The sequence below is a fragment of the Sebastes fasciatus genome, chromosome 21, assembly GCF_043250625.1.
Source record: "Sebastes fasciatus isolate fSebFas1 chromosome 21, fSebFas1.pri, whole genome shotgun sequence".
Taxonomy (NCBI): Eukaryota; Metazoa; Chordata; class Actinopteri; order Perciformes; family Sebastidae; genus Sebastes; species Sebastes fasciatus.
In genome coordinates this window covers 22,986,887-23,011,992 of record NC_133815.1, presented here as the reverse complement: position 1 = coordinate 23,011,992, position 25,106 = coordinate 22,986,887, and the positions used below count along the sequence as shown (strand labels likewise).

Here is a 25,106-nt window from a genome sequence, read left to right as displayed (position 1 = left end):
ACAACCCCCTGAAATTATCTGGCGAATTAGTGGTCCCGACCCCCAGGTTTAGAACCGCTGGTCTAGGGATCCCTGATGATTTGAGGCATGAACAAACGACCCATATGTAAAAGAACAAAGACACATGTAACATGGAGATATATTAGAGCTAAGAGTAGAGATAATCCAGGTTAGTTCAAAGCCCTTAGTGGCACTTTGCATCCATCCAACAACCACTGACCTTGCTGCCTGCGTGTGCCTCTAACCTGTACCTCTGCCCCACCCAGCCTGTTTGCTGTTATCTATGTACGCTCCAGCCCCCCGCAACCACACCTTCATTACTGCCCCAGATAGTGGCATTGGCAACTTGTCACTCGTATTGATTTCTCTTAAACTGCAATTTACATGGATATTTGTGGGCGTCCTGAGGGCAGGCTGCAGCCTGGCGGACAGCCCCGGCACCCTCTCTCTCTCTCTCTCTCTCCTCTCTCTCCCTCCTCTCTCTCCTCTCTCGGCCCCTCAGGCCGGAAGGAAATGTTTCCACCCAACAACAGAACCTCAAAGTGACTTTTCAATCTGACATCAGCAAATGGGTCATTGTGGTTTTTCTGCAAATGCAATGTTTTTCTTTTTTGGACATCAAAACTAAAAAGGGTGAGAGGCGGTGAGGGTAAAGGAGATGCTTTTAGGGAAAATAACAGCATTTAAAAGCGATAGAAGACCCAATTTTTTAGATATCATTCTGTCTTTTGTTCAATAAATGCTTGGGCTGTCAATCTATTAAAATATTTAATCGCGACTAATGTTATGATTGTCCATAGTTAATTGCCATTAATTGCAAATAAATTTTTTTATCTGTGCAAAATGTACCTTAAAGTGAGATTTGGCAAGTATTTAATGCTCTTATCAACATGGGAGTGTACAAATATGCTTGATTTATGCAAATATATGTATATATTTATTACTGGAAAACAATTAACAACACAAAACAATGACAAATATTGTCCAGAAACCCTCACAGGTACTGCATTTAGCATAAAAAATATGCTCAAATCATAACATGGCAAACTGCAGCCCAACAGGCAACAACAGCTGTTAGTGTGTCAGTGTGCTGACTTGACTATGACTTGCCCCAAACTGCATGAGATTATCATAAAGTGGGCATGTCTGTAAAGGGGAGACAAGTGGGTACCCATAGAACCCATTTTCATTCACATATCTGGAGGTCAGAGGTCAAGGGACCCCTTTGAAAATGATCATACCCGTTTTTCCTCACCAAAATGTAGCGTAAGTTTGGATAGTTATTTAGCCTCCTTTGTGACAAGCTAGTATGACATGGTTGCTACCAATGATTTCGTTAGGTTTTATAGTTTCATATGATACCAGTATCTTCACTGTAACTTTAAAACTGAGTCCGCTACAACCTAAAAATTGCAAGTTGTGTCAATGTGTTATGATCGTGTTAACCTTGACATCCGGAGCCCTAATAACTACACTTGCTAAAACACAAAGTTAAAGAGGCTGGAAACGCTAAGCACCCACAGAAAACTAAATCAAACTGCGTTTGATTAAGCCCGAACAAATCCACATCCTTTTTTTCCACTGTTCGGGCCCTGAATGCGTCCGGCAACACACACCTGACCTCCACAGCACAGAGGCCGGGGGAATAGAACAATAACCTCCAGCTAGGAAAGCCACAAATGCTTTCTGAAAGCCTCGACGCTGCACTTCCACACAAAAATGCCAAAATGTCACAAGCTTCAAACTTTGCGGCCGCAACACACTGTCAGTAGAGTCTTTGCCTCCCGCGCTGAAGGTCACCTGCAACTTCCAAAACGGGATTTTTCTAAATAAAATAAGACATATTCGGTCATACAGTACATTTTTTAATTAGGAGGCTAGTTTACTACAAAAGCCGGGGAAAATTGACTCAAACAGAGTATCAAAGATGCATTTTGATGTGTGCGTTGTCATTGAGTGTGTGTGTGTGTGTGTGTGTGTGTGTGTGTGTGTGTGTGTGTGTGTGTGTGTGTGTGTGTGTGTGTGTGTGTGTGTGCTAATTGAGCATTATGCATTTTAGAGTAATCTCCCTTTGTGGAGTTGTCAGTGATTTAAGAACAGAGAGTGGGAATGAGACGGAATTAAATTTTGATCCGTAATCCTGCAAGAAATCCCAAATCTCAGTAGACAAACAAGGAGAGAGAGGAGAAGGATGTATCTAACAGAGGACTCTGTGTTTTTAGGGATTCTCAGTATCAGTATCGGTCCGATACTGGCCAAAATCGGATATCTGAGGGGGGAAAAAAAGTATAATCTCATCCATTAGCCTAAACTATCGGTCAACAACTGTCATTGTGATATAGGCTACATTGAGTGTTGAGGTATATCCAGTATTTCACACTGGAATTATAATTCCTTTGCTATACTGGAGGGTTAAATTGGGCTGGGGGTTGTCCGCGTTTCGGCCCGGCATTCGCTCTTATAAGTCGGTGTCGTCAGGTCATTTTGCCGGAGCTAAACGACTCATTTTACTAGAGGTGAAAACTGTGTGTGCGAATGGAGAGAGAAGAGAGAGAGAGACAGACAGCAGTAGATGATGGAGAGGTAAACAGTGCACGCACTACACTGCATTAACTATCTGATAATTGTGTGCATGTGAGTGAAAGGAAACCCTTTTAATATTTCAAAAAACTAATATTAACATACAGAGATGGAAGAAAAACTCCTTAAGTAAAAGTAGTGATACTACAGTGTAAAAATATTAGCTACAAGTAAAAGTCAAGCATTCAAAATATTAGGCTATGAGTAAAAGTACTTAAATATTAGCATCAACATATACTTAAAAGTAAAAGTACTCATTCTCAATATATTATTGTATTCTAATTACTGATGCATTAAAGTGTTCATCACTTTAATGTTGCAGCTGGTAAATGTGGCATTTTAATGACTTTATATACTGCTGGGTAGTTTAATCTATAACAATACATCATCATTTATTAGTGTATTATATTTTGTATTAATAACCTGAATCTGCAAAGTAACTAAAGTTATTACATTTATTTAACTTAGTTGTTTAAGAGAGGGAAAAAAGATAGTATCGGATTGGTATCGACAGATACTTATCGGTCCGATACCAATAAGGTTGTCGGTATCGGACATGAAAAAGTGGCATCAAGCCATCCCAGTGTGTTTTTCCTCCTCTACCTCCAAAACACCACATCATCACCCCGGTTCTTTTAGCCTCATGTTGGTGGTGAGTTTGCAGCAGGCTGGTTTATGGAAACAGTTCACCATATTCCAGTCTCTCATGCTGCACAAAAAACATCCGCTCTGCTGAAGTGCCCTTGAGCAAGAATCCCCTACCAGGCTGACCTCTGACCCCCCCTGCAGGGCGGAAGAGAACACACTTCCCCTGCAGTGGGGGAAGAGAAAAAAAAAAGTGTTGCTGATGGGAATAAGTCCAAATGTATAAGGAAGCTTTTTAAAAAAGCAGCGGGTGAATAAGGGGTGTGAGCTGGTGGGCGTCGCCGGTGATGTCACACCTCCCAGACAGCCACGATTGGACCCTAATTAGAAAGCTCGGCAGCAAATAGATAGGCGTCCTGCATGATTGAATCCAAAGTGGCTGATGCCCAAAAATGTCTGCAGAGGCGCGCGGGAGTATAGACGGGGCGCCGGTATCAGAGCTGCCGAGGAGCTGAGGAGCCGCCACGCTGAGCTGCGCTGCTGAACACAACAGACCTCTCCGGGAGCTGAGAGGAAGGCTGGAGGTTCAGAGGTGATACAGGAACAGCAGGGAGGGATAATAAATAAATATATATATATATATATATATATATATATATATATATATAGTCTACGTCAAACCCCGAGGACGCTGCCTTATCAGAGAGAGCAACGGAGAGGAGACAAGTACAAAGGAGAGTCGAGCCGCGCCGAGTCCAAGTTGTTCCTGCGCTCCGCTCCTCTCCGCTCCAGAGGCTCCTCCGCGCTGCTCTGCGCTGAACTGCGCTGATGGCATCCGTACTTGGAAACAACAGCCGCGCGTCGGGGGCTCAGGGCGGCCAGGTGAAATGCAAGCTGAAGCGGCGGAGGAGGAGGCGATCGAAGAGAAAAGGTACAACTTTTACACGAGTTTACGTATTTTTTTTTGGGTGTCTTTTTCCTTCTACCAGTGTTGAGCAGAGGTCGTGCGCACCTTGGCGCGGGCATCTGAGCGCAGGGCAGCAGCCGGTCCACCTCGCGCTGCTTTCAGCCTCTGAATGCAGCACGCACCGCTCCTCGTCGGCTTTATAGTTCACACCTTGGAAATTCACAAACAATATTTCTGTGGAGATGTGCCGTCGGCTTTAAATGACGCATTGTTTTTTCCCCTTTCAAAGTTTAGTTGCTGCTGCGTTTATTGTCCTTTTTTAAAAAGCTCCTTTGCCTCGAAACATGCACGAGGAGGATGACTAAATGACTCATTTAGCTTTAATACAAGTTTTAAGGCTTCCCTTATGAAGAAAAACGGCTTGTTTGTGTTATTTGAATCCGGATTTTTTGATGCAAATAAAGGACACGACGTTGTCACCTTAACTTCTCACTGAAAACAACACCGATGTCCTCCATAATTCAAAGAAAAATATTCCTAAATAAGTTTCTACTAGTGGCTTTAAATATCTAAACTAAAAGGTTAAAGGTTAACCCCACATGCACTGTAATAAAACTGCAAGATTTGTTTAAAAGAAAGCACTTAAATGTCACATACTAACATTCTGAAATTCACTAGTGATATTCATAATAATTTCCCAGCTGTTTTCCTTTTCTTGTTGTCTCATATAAAACTATTTTTGCCTCATTAGAGGCTTGAACCCCCAGAGCTTCTGCTGGGCTTCATTCAACTATACTGAACACTGAACAGTCTCAAGTTTGAGAAACAGTTCTGGGCCTTCAGCAGGGAGAGAGAAGGAGAATAAAAAATATCATTAGTTGTTTATTACTGCAGAATAATATTTAATTTAATGTGTACTTGTGTGCACTTTTGAAATAAAATCTCTCGAACTGCTGAATAGAGTAGAGGGGTTTCTAATGAAGAAATGTGTATCAACTAAAACTTACTGTAGAATAATTAATTATATCTGTAATCCAGATGGAAAAAGCGTGCTGATCTTCAGCGAATGAAACATAATACCAATGCAACATTTTTCTCTTTAGCCGCACTGAAATAGATGCTGACCGGAGCTCGTGGTAAACAAATCCCCCTGTGTGCCTTTATGCCCTGCAACCTGCAAGAAAAAGGTGTACCGTTTATCTCTCTATGGCAGCCACACATTTAATGACATTTATGCTTTTTACTTAGAAATAATAATAATAATAATAATAATTCACAGCACTTTCCATCTCACCACCTCTCACTTTGAGATTTCTTTTGTCTGTTTTTAAAATGGTCCAAATCTACAAAAGAGTGTTGTTCTCTGTTAAAATATGTATCTGTGATTGCAGAGTTGTTTTACACCAACTTATTTGATATTGTGCCTCACAGTGAGAAAATGACATTTAAAAAAGATTAAGAAGGAAGTTATTTCCATATGTCAGTGAAAGCTTCCACACTTAAAGGCTTAACTGCCTCTAAAGAGCTTCTCCCTGCTTTACTTTTCTGATTATTTTCGGAGGTATTTTGGCTACTTTACCCAAAACTGAAGCATCAAACGCTTTATTTTGCTCTGGCACAGGCCACAAACACACACAGAAATATGTTTGTTTTTTTCTGCCACCTCCATATGAAAACAAAAAACAAAATAGCAATGCTACATTTATTAGTATTTATTTCTATGTATAAGAGAACGTGTGTTGTTTATGCTTGAGAATACTGACGCGTCGCCCCGTTGCATTGTGGAATATGGATGAACGCTCGGAGCGTGTTGACGTATCCGACCGCAATTGAATGCATAACGAGCTTTTCATAAACACTTTGCACTTGTCATCAAACCGCAAAACAGACAACCCGCACCTCATTTCCATAACCTCTCTTGATTTTTAATAGCCCAAGTAATTGAGACAAGGGAGACAATACATAAAATATAGTGCTGAGGCAAATGTATTTACATAATGGAAAACGACAGAATTGGTTCCACAACATTAAGCATTGCATATGAGTATCACACAAACGCGCGCACATTAGCTGACGGGCCCTTCGCAGCGTGTTTCCGAACGGCTAATTTATCAGCGCTGCTGATTCATTCTGATAACACGGGACATTAGGGGCCAGTCCAGGGACCGGCTGTAAATGAACTGTGTCTTTGGGAAGTGCTGATGGCCGCTGACTCCTCCGAAAGCTGCAGGAGGTGGACGCTCTGTGCTCCAGCAGCTCAAACATTCAGTCACATCTCTGCTTCCTGTTTCAATGTTTTTTCTCTCTGAAAGAATTCAAAATAATGCAAAGCCGTGATTGTTTTTTTTTAATTTAATATATATATCATTATTATCTTTCATCTCAAGTACCAACTGATCATCTTGACATTCCACACAATTATTTTCATAGAAGCTAAAAGTCACAGAGGGATTATTGCATGGCATTTGGGGGCTTTAATCCCTTGAAAAGGCTGCAGATTATTTGTAGATGGACTCGCTAAAACCTGTGTGTGTATTCAAAAGGTTGTAAGCAGATTCCTCCCCCCGGAACTACTATTCATTTTTTTTCCCCCACTCCAAAAGTCTTCTTTGCAATTGTTCGTGCAAAACAAATAAGTACAGAAAAAGACTGAAGATCACAGGTCAGAGATTTATTTGCTCATATTTCTCATCACCCAGGCTCAGAATTCCTGGAAATCACACACTTTGCTAAATTCATCAGCTGTGTGTTTTGAGATCTCTGCTGCTCTTTACTCGCCGTTTGCCAACAACTGCCGCCTCCTCTTCCTCGTATTGTTCAGGTTTACAGTGCTCCTGTCAGCTCGGCAATGTGAGGATGTAGCCTACACCTCGCTCTGCGTTTGTTTGCTCTCCCTTTTTAAAGCGCAGCGTTTGTTTGACCGGTGTCACCGCTCCTAGAAGGATTCATAGACATGCTGTGTATCTGCCTCTTAATTAATCTCAGCCTGGTGATTTACGGTTATGTCCCTTAAGGATGTCAGTGCCACTAATGGAATGTCCGGTGATGTACAGGAACATCTGGGCGAATGTAGCCCATCCCAGTTTTTTAGACGAATCCTACCTGTCAATCATCAGTATATAAAATGACCTTTTTTTCCTCTCTGCTACCTTTTAAACTGTGGCATATGTGACACTTACCCCTCATCTTTTATCCACAATGTGGTTTTTTTATGAACAAAAAATAAGCAGAGCAGAGATTTATAGACCAACATTATTTTTTACAACCACACTTATCACCCCGTACTCTCAGCGCACACAGTACAGTATATCAGCGCATCATCGAGAGCGCCGAGGGGGAAATGTGGGAAAACACAAGAGTGTAACATAATTTATGTAGCAATTACTGTTTACGCTCTCGTTCCTGGCGAGGCGGCGGTGGCGGCAGAGGGGTCGAGTGTGGGCTGTCGGGGTGGTGATGAAAGTTGAGACGGGGAGGACAGGGCAGAGGATAAGGGTCATCACCTTCTCGCATCCGAGGCTCCCGTTTTAGAGAGGAAAAGGGGCCACGGTGCATTAGCGCGGCGGACGAGTCGATCGGCGTCGAGCCCCTCGCTGCTCTCTGAGGGGGTGCTCTGACTGTCTGACACACAGCTGAGCAGAAGACAGCGAGAGGAAGCTCTGGTTGCTCCGTATCGTCCCTCTTAAGGCCGGTGACGGTGACACAGGCTGTATCGAGATGAGGGCAAAGGTCAGGACGGAGAGCCGAGGCCGAGGTAGACAAAACCTACCTTTTACTGTTTTTAATGATCCAAAATCTGTGTTGGTTTAACCAGCCAGGTATGTGTCTGCTGCTTCCAGGATTTTTTTTATTACTAGTTGCTGCATTTGACACACAACTCTGTTATTGTCACTGTCGGATAAAAACCTTGTATCTACAAAATGTCATGTATTGTATTTAGGAATGACAAAATAGCACGACAGAGGAACATGACATGTGCAGTGTCTAAATCACAGTTGTGAGAGCAGTGTTGGCAAATAATATACTGTACAAATAGCTCGCTATCTGTCAGATAACTGGGTACATTGTGGTTACATGGTATCCGTCATAGACTGCTGGACTTTCATGACGGCTGCCCAAGAAAAAGTTTCTTGTTTTCGATCAATACTTCGGTGTCTTGCTGGCTTCTTTGTCGATTTAGGTTTAAAACCTCTCATGGCTTCACATGCTGCTTGAAATGGCATGCCACCTAATGAGATACGTCTCTGTAGCTGAGTTTGCTACTGTACCGAAGTTGCTTTAAAAGTCCCTTTTTAATGACGTGTTATACCGTTTTTTCAACCTCCTAAAAGTTGAAGTAAATTTGCAAGTTTTTAAACAACAGAATGACATAGAAAAAAAACACACATTTTGAGGAAATAGGTCTCTTTTACATACAGTAAGGTTTCCACACGGTGTCTGCCACAGCCTGAGTAACCGCATCAATAAAAAAAATCTAGATGTGAGTAATAAAAGAAAAGTCTGCTCAGTGTTAGATAATAAATGAGATCTCATTGAAAAAATAGTTCCACTCAAGCTGCAACGGTATAAACACTCTAAATACTGTATGTGGAGTGTGTTGTTTGTTGTGGTGTTGTGCAGTTCAGATGAAAAAGAGAGAAGTGTGACGTGGAAGAGGCAGATCTGGCTGGTTATTTCAGTCATTCTCAACATTATTGTTAATCTTGCGTGGTTAGTAATGTCTCACTTTTTCTGTGCTTGGTCTAAATCCAGTGTAACGGTACAGTATACTCTCTGCGGTGGCCTAGATTTACATTCACAATCCATTCATAAATAAAATCTTAGTGCAGCAGCGAGACACAGACAGGTGGAGGGACTTAAATAAATGCACATCTTGCTCGCTCTTGCAAATTGTCCATTTCCTAATGTAGGTTTATTCACAGCAGGGTGAAGAAGGGCTGTGGGGAAGGGGTGGGTGTTGTTACCGGTGCTGGTTTCCATGTTGGGACAGCCCAATGTCACACCGCCTGTGTGTTGTAGGAGGGAGAAAGAGATGCATTTCACAGATGTAAAGTCTAGTTTCAGCCCCCCGAAAACACTTCTGTCACATTTTGTTTGTGTTTGTGCTGATAACCGCATTAAGAGCCTGCGACAGAAACCACCGCTGGCATTTATGAGGTTAATGAAGGTCAGCGCCGACGGAAACGGCGCGGCGGCTCCTCTGTGTGCGCACGCATGGCTTTGTGAATTTACAGGCGCTTCCTGATTAAGGCTAGCGACGGAGGAGTCGGCGGTTTTAGGACACGGCGTCCTCTAACTGACTGAACGTTTAGCTGAGGGAAAAAAAAAAAGAAAAGAAGGTTATTACTACTGACTGTGCTCTCTCGAGGACGGCTGATAAAATGACCAAGGAAAAAGGAATAGCACAACTTTAGCACATTAGCATAATTAGTAATTATCTCGTAATAGTCCCTCTTGGCTCTTTGGAGCTCGGCAGTGAGAAATTGTACTTAAAGTTCAGGCACAGAAAACAAATTCCATGCCAAAGTGTCTCAATAACACACACGGACACACACACACACACACACACACACACACAGGAGGTGGTGAGAGCCGCCTCAGTCAGGTTGTGGAGAGAATGAATCACGAGTATCAAAAGCACAGATGCAGATTTAAAAAATTCAGAAGGTGACACTTAAGTTAATTAGTCTTTTGTTTGATGACTCCCACAGTTGGAGAGATAAGGGTATTACTCACATCACAAACAACTTGTTGCACTTGTTGCTATGACGACAAAACACAGACATTTAATTGAGTTAGTCATGTGTTACGCTCCATCAGTCTGTCCACAACAGATTTCAAAACATTAACTACTTAAAGGGAGACCTTTGAGAACGGTTACACTGCGATAGAGTTTACCGGCGCCAACGTATGTGTGAGCGCGATGGGAATTATGCTCTGGAGTGTATCAGATGGCGCGTTAATTTGTTTCCATGCACGTGTGTGTTAGAACAGATTTGTCTCCGGCGTGTGTTTTGCCTGTGTGCGGGCAAACAGTACAGTACGAGCTGTCAGTCCTCATAAACGGAGACGTGGCACAGCAAGTCAGCAGCATTAATCGCTTCCTGTCGGTGTTCGTGTGTCCGCAGTCCACTAGACAACGCAACATGAGAGAGAGAGAGAGTTGATGGTGTAAAAGACACACTGTAGCCGCCCCGTAGTGACTCTCAAGAGAGAAAGTCAAGTCCAAACGGAGCCCATTCAGTGATGTTGATTCACAACTCCAATAAGATATGACTTTGTATTACACGTGTCATGTCAGATGTTCAGTGAATGCATCACAACAGTTTAACGTGAAAAAACTTTTTGGAGCAACAACTTTAACTGTTACTGTATGTGATTTCTTTGTTTCTTTACAGTCCACAGCAGAAGTTCACGACTTTTTTTGTGCTTCTGACCCCTTATTTTGAAAAAGGGCCTCAACTAAAACTTATTTTCATTTATTGATTAATCTGATGATTATTTTCTTGATTAATCCATTATTCATTTGGTCTATAAACTGTCAGAAACAGTTAAAAAAAACATTCATCACTATTTCACATAAATGTCTTGTTTTGTCTGACCAACAGTCCAAAATCCCTAAAAAGAAAAATCCCTTTACAATAATGTGAGAACCTGCATCCATCAATGCATCATGCATATTAGGGATTCAACTTTTTCTGATCAGATCCGATACCCGTGTTTTAATCAATAAGCTGTATGCCTCACTGTGTGGAAGTGACTGGGATTATTCTTTCATTTGTAAGGCAACATCAGGCTTGACTTAAATATCGCTTCCCTGACTTTTAAAAAAAAAAATGTAACAAATAAATGCATAGATATAAATTTACTGAATTGTTATTTATTATTAAAATAATAAATTGTGCACCAGCAACTTGGTAAAAAAATCTTCAAAATTAACAGGAATTACTATTCAAGTGTAAACCTTTTTAATGCAGCAACAAATTGGTCAAAACTTAAACAGGACTTAAAATGCCAGTATATAATATACATGGTATATAAACATAGAATTGAATTGAATAGATCGGCCCCATTGTCACTGATACTGACTCAAATAGCTGGATCGGGTATCGGCCCGATATCCGATCCGGTATCGGTGCATCCCTTTCAAATATTTGTCATTTTTGCTTGAAAAGTGACTTGAAATTATTATTTGAAAAACAGTTGCTTCTGTGATTAATCAGCAAATGGTTTCAGCTGTACTTTGAATCTTCTTCTGATCTCTCGTTACGTGTACGTTTTGTCAGCGGTCCAGTCAAAAAATAATTTTCCCTTCTCAGACTGTTGCCGTAGATAATTTTTAGGGGCCGCATATAAAAAGAAAGAAATTGAGAAAATATAAAGATAATTTAGTGCATCTGAATTTAGTTTTTGAAGTCAGGAGTTATTCAACAAAACGATACAATAGAAACGCTCTGTAAATCTATGTATCCTTAATGCACTAACCCTACTTCAAATCATGTTCCGTTTCCTCGATAGAGACCTGATGATGGATAATGTTGTATTTGCATCTTCACTGCTGTCTTATTTTTGATGTTCAACTCTTTTTAGTGGAATATTAACTGTACATAAAAAATGTACTGTAGGTTAAATGATTTTTTTCAGCCCTGAGTTGTGTCTGTAATCTTCTTCTCAGGCTGCATAAAGTCCCAACAACCTCCGCCAACAAGAGTCAAAACCTGGGTGAAAAATTGCTTGTTGTACTTTTTGGGATTATGAGAGCTGGACTAGAATGACGACTCTGTTTTGAAAGATTTTAGTATGAAAATTCAACTGAAACTGTAAAATATAAACATGATTTTTTAAAAGGGGGACGCGTCATCCTGTGGTTGAAATTACACCCCTGATTTGCTCCTTTTTCATGCCTGGTCTTGAATCATGACAGCCAGCTTGAAAACAGACACGTAATCGTCCAGTAAAGGCTTTATCTACATATTCCACTAAATCAAGTCTCAGTGTAGCTGTTGTTGATATTTTTTTTTACTATTTTAGCATGCTATCCGGACAAGCTCTCACATCCAATCTGAAGTCCTGCCAACAGCGTGGAAGCGCCCCCCACATCATGGTGGCAAAACATTTCTCCAGTTTATGATCCTAATTAGCTCTAACTGTGCCATCATCCCTGAGTCATCATGCCTGGAGAGAGGCCAGATCATTTGACGGTCCGCAGTTTCACACTTTTCTTTATCCCTCTCCTCGTTCTTCCTCTCTTTTCCTCTCTCTCCTCTCGTTTTTTTTTGCCCGTCTCTCGTTTTCAGCAGCACACACACTGTTGTTATTGTTGTCCTCCGGCTCGCTCGTGCGTATTCACAGCACGGTAGCTGCTACTGTGAAAAGGGACATATTTCATGAGCAGAAAATAGCTAAAGAAGGTGTTAGAATTTCAGCACCAAAAAAAGCTTCTTTTTTTTTTGCTGTTTCACAAACTTGGTCCAGAATATAGCGAGTCAGCCATGAAATGTGTTTGAGTGCATTTGAAAATTAAAAGTCGCGAACACACGAATGCACCGTGACAGCATGCGATCGGCTGGCAGACTCTGCCCTGTTGACTCCGGGTGACTTAAACCTCTGCACCGATGTCATGCTCCAGCCACATGACGGCACAGCTACCCCGTCTGCTGTGCTGACACAGCAAAGTTAACACTGATACCCTGCCTCATATGGAATAATGAAATTGGATGAAGCAGCTTAACCGCGCGCCGTCCCTTCTCTCACCATCAGACTGGGTGCCTATTTGAGATAACGTTAATGAAGGGGACTTTAGCCAAGAATAGACACGTCTTATTGCCGGAGGGGGAGGCGTGGGGGGACGAGGAGGGGTGGGGCGCTAACGGCATTTATTTCCATTAATAAGATGGAGCGTTTTACAAGAGGGCCTCTCCTGAGGGCTCTCTCGGAGGTCGGAGAGAATCCTACACCTTAACAACCTCCAAACGAGTTTTTTTTCCAGCGAGTGGGCGCGTGGAGCCACACTGCAGCATGTCTTCTCTCAAAGAAACTTGTCTTAACCTTGACGTGGCTCCACACAACTTGGGCCGAGGTGGACACTCAATCACCATAATCACTGCTGTCCATCCTTGATATATCTCTTTTAGGTCATTAATATGAATCTGAGCAGCTTGAGGAGCTGGTAACTTTGCTCCGTCGGTACTGTCGTATGTTTTTTTTTTCTTGGAGGACCAGATTAGCAGATAGCATGGTCAGTATGACTTGGCTTCACAGCCCTCTTTGTTACTGTCCTGAATAACATGTTTGGCTGCGGTGCTTGAGTGTAAACATCCCTAAATCCAAATCCTTATTTGTCACGTAACTTCCATACTTAAGTTACGCCACTTCTGTAGTTATTTTAACCCATTATTTTAACCAAGTCAATCTTTTCTTAAACCTAACCAAGTAGTTTTAATGCCAAAACCTAACCAAGTTGATTTTTTCCGAAACCTAACTAAGTAGTTATGTTGCCTAAACCTAACCCAGTCGATCTTTTCCTAAACCTGACTATGTCGTTTTGTTGCCCAAACCTAGATAAGTAGTTTTGTTGCCTAAACCTAACCAAGTCAATCTTTTCTTTAACCTAACTAAGTAGTTTTGTGGCCTAAACCTAACCAAGTCAATCTTTTCCTAAACCTAACTAAGTAGTTTTGTGGCCTAAACCTAACCAAGTCAATCTTTTCCTAAACCTAACTAAGTAGTTATGTTGCCTAAACCTAACCCAGTCGATCTTTTCCTAAACCTGACTATGTCGTTTTGTTGCCCAAACCTAGATAAGTAGTTTTGTTGCCTAAACCTAACCAAGTCAATCTTTTCTTTAACCTAACTAAGTAGTTTTGTGGCCTAAACCTAACCAAGTCAATCTTTTCCTAAACCTAACTAAGTAGTTTTGTGGCCTAAACCTAACCAAGTCAATCTTTTCCTAAACCTAACTAAGTAGTTTTGTTGCCTAAACCTAACCAGAAGTTGTTTCTTGTAAAGACGGAAGTTTATTTTGAAAAGACTGTATGCATGTAACTAGCCGGAATTTACACGTGTTGCTGGACATTCATAGAAAATCACCTGGAAAATGAGGAATAGCTTTTCGTGAGATATATTAACCATTGTATGAGGATACGTTGGCTCATTAGCTGGGCGTGCTAAAGTTTAAAGCTTACATTGGAGGAGATAAACACAGTTTAATCAATCTCTTATAACTTTGCTCTTGTGCTTTTTGTTTTTCGATCGGCCGAAAATAAAGACACAATCCACCAAAACTCTTTATATACGGAGAATAGCTCTCTACATCTCTTCGAACACCAGTTCGGCATCGTGGAAAAATCCAAAGCCTGACGGGTGAGGCTTTGCTAAGCTACGATTGGCCAATCACTGTCCGGAGTCGGGTTTTTGAAAAAGGTCACTGGTGTCTTTATCTATTTGGTAACAACCTCATGATGATTACAGCATTATATGATAAGCGGTAAGCATTATGGGTAGAAATGCATTATCTCTGTGCAGTAAAGAGGTCCGTGTCATGAGCTCCATTACTGCGCCCGAATACAGGATGCTTTCTGTGATATTTCCACCTCTCTCTGTGTGTGTGAGGGGTCAAGAGCAATCTTCCTCTTCTTCTTCAGTATGTAAATATGTCTGACGGCGGTTGATTCGTAGTCAAAGGTAAATACATCCAGTGCATATTAGATCCACGTGGCTGATGGAGTTGCCTAATGGCAGATTAGTGCATTGATAATGATGAGCACACACATGTGAGCTGCGTGGCTGCTTCATTATTCTGCTCACATGCGAGCATTAAATAACAGTTTTCCCCCTCTTCGCCCTACAGTAAATCCTCTCTCATCCATCGATTCCAGCATCCTTTAGGGGCTCCTTCTAGGAGAGACCGACAGGCTTATCTTGCAAATCCTTTAAAAGGTATTTTTAAAAAAAAAAATCTGCCTGCATTAACTCCGTCTGATGTTCTGCGTATCGCCACAGAGTCGGCCGGCGATGGGCGAGTTGGAGTTTTATACACCTCTGGGCCGATCCGCGCGATACGTGAAGTCCTGTTTTCCAAATTTCTTAACAGTCACACAGCGTGGTGTTTATTTTCCCCCTCCCCGCCGCCCTGATTTTGATTTGTACAGCTTGAAGTGGTGGAGCGTAATAGATGTGTTTGCATTTGCCGAAAAACTGAGAGTTTCAATCGCTCATCCATTGCGTTTGATAGCTCAGAGCCTATTTGGCCTCGCCCAGATAAGGCCTGAGTATACATCGAGTCCGATTCAGTTGAATTGTTTGTACACACATGGCGCTTTGGCATCGGTCTGCTTGGAATGGCTTTGGCACGATGGAGAATTTCATCCCCAACCCCCCCCACCCGTCCCCCTCCTCTACCTCACTGACAATCCCACAGCGGTGCTTTGGGGCTGGAGCTGTCGGTGAAGGGTGAAGGGTGCGTTGGACCCGAGGCTACCAGTGTTGCCTTGCGTAAAGGACAAAGAGGGAGGGTGCCTCTGGGTTGAAAGAGTCCCTCAAATGCTGGCACAGATGAACCTACATAACCACCCTTCCAAATTTAGACACAAGGTATATCGTGTAAGTCCCCATAAGGGCTATGCCTCCGGTAAAAAACATCCCAATTTGAGTGTTGGGATTAGAAAAAGCCGGCTGCACATCTGAAGAGAAGCTGTCTTATTAGCTGCTCAGACAGATTTGCCTCAGTTCATCTCGCGCCTGTCTTGCATTTCTCTGGAATAATGATGGAAAATACAACAACACAAACAACTTTAAATGTCATACCTGCCAGGGATGTGAACAAATATGATTACATTATTTTGGATATGAAGAAATAATTTGTGCTAAACTGTACGAACGGAACGGAACACGACTCTTTATAGTTACAGTCTTCTAAAAAAACACGGAGGTGTTGAAAGATGTCATGTTGAGACATTAAACGAGGTTCATCCTCAATAACTTTCCATCCGTTTTCATCAGATTAGTTGGGCTAACTGATGTTTTACACGTGTTACTTTCACCTCATGGTTCTATTTTATTGAAGCCTGGCACATTTTATGACTTGACAGGAAACCTGAAGCAAAATGCCAAAGGAGCTTTGCAGATATAGCTTTCTAAATTCTAATCACAGACGTGGACCTCTTCCCACTGCATACACAACCCCTCTAAAAACATTTCGCAATATAGCGCATTAAGCTACTATGGCCTCCTTCTATGCTGGTGACCGCCACGGCTGGTGGCATTATGGTTTCAGGTTTTCCGTCCGTCCGTTCGTACACTTATGAATGCGATATCTCAGGAACACTCAGAGGTAATTTCTTCAAATTTGGCACAATGTCCACTTGGACTCAAGAATGAACTGATTAGAATTTGGTGGTCAAAGGAGACTGTGACCTCGGATGTAAACTGAGGTGCTAATTCTAGTTTGTCTTATTTATTATTATTTCACTTTTTCACATCATAGACACGTTACACCTTTGCACATACACGACCTCCAGTTTAGAAAACAAAAAATCATGCAGTTTGGCCATGCCATTCTGACTTTTATTTTTGTTAAAACCTCTTGTATTTCCACTAATTATTTCCATCCGCATCACTAAAACAGCTATAATCTATATCTTTATAATAACAAAATCAAATGACAATGTGACTGTGTGAAATGTGTTGCTATAGAGAAACCTACAGAGAGTTGTGTAGCTCCTCTCGGCTTTATGGAGCTTTGTAGCTTCATTGTTGTCGTTTCTGATCACGTCAGGCAGCTGTTGAGAGAAAAAGGTCTGATAACCCACTGTACACTACCCGCTCAGCACCAAAGTTCAAAGATCATTCTTTGTTTTTTGACATGATAAGGGACGAGGTTGAAATACTGTTAAATTGTATATATTTGTTTGGCAGTAAACATGTTTAAATACATATGAGGAGCATAAATGGCAGTAAAGAACAAGTTAATGACGCGATCTAGACGATGCTTACCAAATTAAATTGTAAGATCTGCCCATTTCCGGTGTACATCCAAAATACAGATTCAATTGCAAATATTTTTGTGACATAAACAGATAAAGGTATAAATTCATGCATTTTTGTCACGAAGGCTTGAAAGGGAAACAAACAAACTCTCACTTCTAGCAACGATAATGTCACGCTGCAGAGCTAGTTCCAGGTTTTCATGAATATTGTAACATTTAAACACAGTTTAATTACACTAAAAGATTAAATTTGAACTCGCTGCCATTATAGACCATACCGAATTAGATTGTAACAGGAGGATAACTACGGGGTATTTGAACTGCTGCACATATACTGTATGTGTGCAACACCCGAGTTAAACGTATCATTAACTTCAAATTAGGGTTAGTGCTTTCCAAAATACACATAATTTCCTAAATGTCCAGAAACAATAATGGAAATCAAACTACTCATCTGTTGTACCGTTCACGGCACACCAGGGTTCCTCTCACTAAAACAACAGCCCGGCTCCGAGCTGAACATCAAACTTGTGCCGCAGTAAACTCGGTGTGGCCCGTTTGGTTTGCAGCGGAAGGGGGAGAGCGGCAACTGGGTTTAATGATAATAGCCCCGACGATAGCAATGATAATCCTCCTGCTATTCCTGCTGACTGCAGAGAGCCCGCGCTTTGTTCTCCGCTCCCCCTATTAGCGTGATGGAGCTTCATTTTAATTTGAATGGACCATCAGTTGGATAAGGAGAGAAGTGCTCGCCCGCGTACGTGTGCAGACTCGGGGGGAAGAGAAATCGAGCATGGAGAGAAAAACTGTGCGCACGAGAGGGTGCGGGCGCATGCATGTATGTACACATACACACTGTCTGCGCTCTAAAACAAAGACACAACAATAGAAGAAGTGCCCGCGGGTCAATGCGGCGACCTCTCTGGGCTGCAGGTGCTATTATCTTCTTGGCACCTGTTCCAGGGGGCTTTCTCCTCACCGCCGGCCACAGCTGAGGCTTAAAGATGGCAGACAGACAGAGAAGACTTCAAATAACACAGGCAGCCATCGGGGAAGGGGACACGGAGCCTTGTTGCTCTTTAGGTGCTATTTGTTTCAGGAGCTTCAAATAAAAGAAACATTACATTTATTAAACTTTAGACAATCAACTCTCGGGTTCTGGAAAGTGAAGCCCCGATCACACAGACGCATCGCTAGAATATGGTACTGCGCTCTTTTCTTGCGCCGCGCGTCATGTTTTTCTAGCCGTTTTCGTTATTTATTTATTTAATATTCTCAACTCTTCAGTGCCAGGCGGGAAGTCGCACCGCTCATGAATGTCACACTTGGCCCAGGCAGCCAATCAAATTAAGCAAAAGCCAGGCCTAACTACTTTACCACTTCCTTCCTCTTATTTTGATGCCAGTAGATGTGGCTAGCTAACATGTCACTTCTGGTTGCAAAAAACCAAGATGGCGACAGATAAAAACCTAGATGGTGACGGCCAAAATGCAGAATTTGAGGCTTCAAAACTGCAGTCCACAAACCAATGGGTGACGTCCACTTCTTATATACAGTTTTTGCAATTAACCAGATTGTTTAATTGTGAAATTGGGATTATTTACTGTTTCACATTAACAGGGGGAAGTTGTCTTATTTTGAGCCTAATTTTGTGGTTCATTTGACCCCAAAATAGAGGTTTGGCAAGTGGTTCACACCCTGGATTTCGAGTCCCCACAAAGAGTAGTGACTAAGAATTCAAGTGGCGAATGAGAAAAGAAGACAACTCCTTTGTATTCATCAAAAATATGTTGAATTGTTGCAACATATTTTAACATGACCAGAGATTCTTCCATGGAATCATTTTTGACCTGAAGTTCTGTCCTAGGTTGTGTCACTTCTCTTTTGCATATTCATAGTTTTATCAAAGATGTGATTTCACCCAGCAGGATAAATGGGTTGGTCAAATTGTACTGAACGTCTTTACAAAATAGTTGAGTTGAAACCTGTCAAACATTTGGTTCTGATCACAATTTCATCATTGTTCAGAAGTGGACAGAGATACCGCAGGGATATGTAGTGTACTGGATGTACTGTAAACCAGATATGTGTTTTGAGTTGACCCTGAGTTTGTACCAGTTCCCTGTGGCACAGTGTGAGTTTGTACAGTCCTAGCCTGGTGTTGAATGGGCAGAGCGTATAAACAGGGCTCAGACCTGGCTCTCTCTGTGTGGGTAGTTTGTCATAGCTGTGACTTCAGGGCTATCTAAATAGCAGCAAGTGAGTGCGTTCATCATCACATTCATCCTTACCAGGGTGAGAGATGGATGCCCGAGCAGTCCACCAGGTCATGAGTTATCACCCACCAGGGGGCTGCTGGTTCATACAAAGGTCAAAGGGCTATTTGTCTTCAGGCAAGCATGCCTGTCTGTTTACACACACACACACGCGCGCACGCGCGCGCGCGCTCCCACTCCCACTCATAGCCACTTACCTGAGGACTCCGATTCCTGAATGCATTTATTATTTTACTTTATTTTTCATGCTGCCATGTTTTATTTTCTGTCATAATTTGCCAAGTTCACGCATCCTGCAGTTTGATCGTTTTTCAGTCGCATTGTGCTTACAGTACTCCATGTTTAGTGGCATTTAAGGTTATCATAATCAAGTATTTAAAAAAAATAAATTATGTTTTGCTTTATGATACTCAACAAGGGCTAAAAGGACATTTTCAATGTTTTAGGACATTTGCATATTCATTTTCTCGGCTCAGCAAATAGATACAAGTTTTTACATTTCTGTCTGGATTAAAAAAAAGGAGATATAATTAGTCAAATTTAGAGTTGCAGATTTTGAGAAATACGCCGAGAGCAACATGACGAGATCGATACTACTCTTACATCCGTCCAGTAAATATACGGCTACCTCCAGCATTAGCTTAGCTTAGCATAAATACTAGAAACAGGAGGAAACAGCTGGACAAAAGTTCAGGAAGTTACCCCTCCTGCCTAGGAAATTGGTGGCACTTAGTCCCCCATAAAACTGTAACTTGATGTTTTTACACTTTGGCTTTTGTACTAATGAAACAGACAAGATATAATGTGTTGATTAGTGAGTTTTAGAGGTGCCGATAGAAGAACTTTGACAGTTTCAAGCCTTCTCATCTCACTCTTGGCAAGAAAGTGTATTTCCCAAAAATGTTGAACTAGTTCTATAAGGGAATAAACTGGATAGCTGGTTGTTCCATTAGCATCAATTCATCAAATCAGTCCAACAATGGTTATGTTAAGGTTCCTTATTTCGTCGTTATTGTGTATTATCAATCATTTATGCAGATGATGTCACTGTGTCATCATATCAACAATCCTGTATCAACAAAGAAATGATCAATATGTGTCATTTCAACCATATGAGTTTACTATAGTCTTCGAGGTTAGGGCAAACGTAAAGTAAAAATCCCAATTCATAAGGACAATAGCCTGCACCTTTCTCCATCAAGAGGCTGTTCAGTCATCACATTATTGTTGTCTGGATGATGGCACACTGACACTACAGAGAGCAGGAAGAGGAGGAGAGTGATAGCAGAAACCAGCAGATGTGAATCAGCTCAGGGACACATAACAATCAGTGATTTCAGTAAAAGTTAAACATCATCGCACTGTCAAACGCCCCTCATTCACACCGAACATCACTGGTTGGGATAAAGGCCTTTTCACGGCGGGGAAGAAAACCGTGCATTCCACCGGAAATTAAAGTTTCGCAGCGTTACAGAACCATCAATGCATAAGTTGTTTTTACTATAATAAACCAACTCTCAACTCTACGCACTGCAGACGGGCTAGTTATTATTCCATGATCGATGGAAGATGTGCAGGTCTGTGTAGAAAAGTTACATGTGGTCACATTTCCTATGAAGCATGTTATTGTAATGAGCTTATTGCACTGGTTTTCATCATCCATGACTGAACTGGATTATATGTAGTTTATTATTACCTCCGGGGCGCCGTTGATTCTCAAGGAAAGACGGTGAGTTCACAATCAGCTCCATCCATAAACAGAATAATGACATTGACTTCCGAGAAAATCTATTGATGTTATGAGCAAAATTCATTAGTTTATTGGTAGGTTTGTTTCTATCAGCATCCAAAATTCGCAGAAATCGAAACAGCTGTGGAACACAAACACTGCATTGCGAAATACAAAAGTTTTGGATTAGGCAGCCGATTAGACTGTTGTCAGGCTATTAAATAGGCGTTATTGGTCGCTGTAAGCCCCAAAAATGTGGGTCAATAGGGGCCTACTACACCCACTAGTAGGTTTTATCATCTATTCACATGGTGGATCTCTGAACAAAGGTATAAAAAGAACACAACAGTGACCTCTAGAGACCGGAGTTCGCATCTGTTGTGAAACCAACCATGTGTAGTTGTCTTTGTGTTTGTAGTTATTTTAACCCAAAACACGTTGTACAAGTTGTAGTTTTGTTGCCTAAACCTAAAGAAGTTGTAGTTTTATGCCTAAACTCAAAGCAGTTGTAGTTTTGTTGCTTAAACTTAAAGAAGTTGTAGTTTTGTTGCCTAAACCCAAAGAAGTTGTAGTTTTGTTGCCTAACCTAAAGAAGCCTTTTTGTTTGTGTTAAAAACGTGACGTTTCATTCAGTTTTACAACGTGTTAGAACGTGCTGCTTCTAAGTTTCACTTTTGCAACGTAGTAGGCGTAGTAGGCCCCTAATGACCCACATTTATGGTGCTTATAGCGACCGATATCGCCTATTTAATGGCCTGATAACAGTGGGTGGATGCGGTGAGAATAGGTTCATTGAGATAGATGTTTGAATTTTTAAATTGATGTGTGATGTATTTGCACAAATTATTCGCGTTTGGTCTGAAAATAGCTTAATTATGGTTTCTGCACCACTTTTTAACTACAGATAGCAAATTTATTTGTATTACAATGTAAAAACATCGGGGTACAGACTGAGCTGTAATGTGTATTAAGGAATGTATAATTGTATAATGTTTCAAACGGTGTTGTTACAAAGTGCTTTACCATTATAATCTGAATGCACTAATGAAAATCTGAAGGAGCAAAGCATCAACACATAAACAGATGACTTTTTAGCGTCACCCACAGACCTCCTGGCTGTGAGTTGGTAGGAGTGTTATGTAATGAGTCAGAGGGCATATGGATCGGCTCTTTGTTAAAACTAGAGAATGCATTATCATTAGTCTGGCTACAGTAAAGAGCCAGCCAGCCCTGAATGGCGAACAGATTCATTGTCTTTCATTTCCACTCATTGGACTCCTTTAATGAAGACCGGTTTGCTCCTAGCGAGAATTTACCTTTGTAACAGGAGACACTTAACTCAGCCACTAACATCACCTGCTCAGATAAGATAAAATAACATGAAACTTTAATGATCCCTGAGGGCAAATTGGGAGTGTTGCAGCTGTGCAGCTTGTAATAAAGGATACACTGGAGAAAAATAGGATTATCATATGAATATAGCCGAGTGGGGAGTATTAAATGAGCCCAGACCGGCAATTTCAACATTAAACATGTTAAATAGGCATGGATAAATACAATTACAAAACGTGGTTAATTATTGCATTATCATGGTAATCAATAATAACAGCCGGAGACCATAAAACACCAAATAATAAAAAAAATATGCTGTGTCTACAATGACATTTGGAAAAAAATAAAATACATGCTACATGACAGAAGGGAATTAAGTTGCAAAAAAAATTGGTAACCCTTTTTTGGTAACCCCCGCTATAAAATGGATTTTAACACACTAATGTTGTAAACAAATATAAGTGCTCATTAATGTATTTGTTAACATCTATAACTTCCTATGCTTTATTAAAGGATAAATGAATATGATTACAACTATACTGTGTTATCAAGCATCCATCAAGTGTATAGCATTTTTTTTTTTTTTTTTTTACTATTTTAAAATAGTTTTTTTTTAATGCCAAAATCGATATAATTGCTTAATTTGAGTTGGGTAGAAGGAAGTTACCGCTTTTATTGTTGTATTCTGAGGTCTGAGGAAAGTGATATATGTCATATCCGTTCCAGAAGTAGAAAACGGCGGATGTATACGACCTGCACCCTCACATTTTACATCCAGCGTGGTAAACACTACACATCCAGTAAAGTATAGAAACACTTTGGGTTTCACACATTGGAGGAAAAAGCAGAGCTAGACATCATAGCTAAAGCTGCATGCTAACTTTGTCATGGACAGCTAACGTTATCGTATTGCGGTAACGTGCAGTCAAGCCAGCCGTCACTCTCATCTACGTGGTCAAATGAGCCGACGCAACAACTGTAGAGCACCCATATACTGACATTTATATTAAATGCATTCAAACGGCGCCGATGGAGCTGACCATGGATGGATAAAGAGAACGGAGCTGACGGGAGAGCTAGAGACGGACTTGGAGAAGTTAGAGGAAGTACACACGTGTGACTGTGCGGTTTTCAAAATAAGATGTTAACAAACGGAACTGTATATACAAAATACATATATGGAAGTAAGATTGATTGGATTATATTCACTGGAAGTATAAAACATTACATGTCCCTTTTAAATTAAAAAGAAAATACCACTAATTTGTGAGGAAAATTTCTATTTTGGGATTTTTGGGTTGCTGGAAAAAATTAAATAAATAATTCCTGACAATGAGTGATATATTTTACTTTAGGATATCTCTGACTACACAAATGCTTAAAATCAAACATTTTTACCGTATCAATTTAGATATTTTCCAAAGTAAAAGTCCCTAGAAGTGTATGATTAAACTTTTTCCCATGGTCTAGTGTTAAAAAAGTTAACAAAAATCTCAATAAATCGTAATAACGAATTGCAATATTAAAAAATCGCAATACATATCCAATCATCACCCAAGTATCGAATCGGGAGGTAGGTGTATCGTCCCGGCCGTAATAGTAATAAACACTCTAAAATGTCATTATATCTGTTTACAGCTGTACTATAATGTGTTATAAACCATTTATTGATTGTTAATATTACACTTATAAATGCAAAAAGAAAATGTGTTACCAAAAGTTTTCATTTTATTAAAGATTCATAAGAAAAGCTTTAAGTAACAAAGTTGATACAGCACAGAGTATAGGACAAACATCAAACATTTTGGAGCACATATAGTGTGTGTAATAAGAAATCACTGCAGCAGGATTTGAAGTTATTGTGTGTGAAAGTAGTCCCAGGAACTAAACAGGAATAATCCGACTTCTCTCTCCGCTCCTCATCAAAACCAGCTCCAGCTTCCAGACTCGAGTCCTCAGCACACCTGCTTGTCGTCGACCGGCTTTTCTGCCAAGATGGTTATCTGATCCTTATTGGCTGCGCACTTGGCCAAACTGCAGCGATGCCCATTATCGCGCTCTAAGCAGGTGCTAAGACGTATCGCTCCTTGATCACAATGCAGATTCGCGCCGGGCGCCCGTCGAGCAATCCATTTTTCAATTTGGTCCCCTGCCTGAGATAAATTAACAGATGTCGATTGATTTTCCTTCCTGTGCGACTGCGAGCCTTGTTTACACCTGACAGCCAGGGCGTTATACCTGAGTGGCTGTTTGAGACGAACGCACGTTATAATTAGCGTTTTTTTTAATTAGACTGATAATTGGCAGGAGACTTGGTAGGCGGTTACTTTGACATGTTTTACTTTTCTTACCTCTTTGTCAAGCTAATCGACAGATTGCTTTGTGATAGATGAGGTGTTGCAGTGAGATAGAAGGCCTGTGTCATAATCACACTTACACTCACATGTACGTACACACACACGCACACACACACACACACACACACACACACACACACACACACACACACACACACACACACACATACTTCTAAAGCTTTATTATGCATTATCAATTATATACCATCTGAATTAAGGACTTTTCTTTCACTGCGTGCCTTAATCACACAGCACAAAGACTTCATTGTCACTCCTCGTCCCCTGGAGCCTCAGATTGACGCGATCTCAGGGCCCCCCAGTGCTTTCACAGCCATCTATGTTCACCAGCTGGTT

At 41.1% G+C, this 25,106-nt stretch overlaps 1 protein-coding gene across 1 annotated transcript in view; it reads left to right on the top strand.

Moving 5' to 3' along the window:
- Nucleotides 1–3,579: 3,579 nt before the first annotated feature.
- adarb2 (adenosine deaminase RNA specific B2 (inactive)) overlaps nucleotides 3,580–25,106 on the top strand; it is a 225,697-nt gene continuing 204,170 nt past the window's right edge. The window contains exon 1 of the mRNA XM_074622661.1: nucleotides 3,580–4,096. Within this exon, the coding sequence (XP_074478762.1) occupies nucleotides 3,994–4,096 (103 nt within the window). The 5' untranslated portion in view covers nucleotides 3,580–3,993. The remainder of the gene's footprint in view (nucleotides 4,097–25,106) is intronic.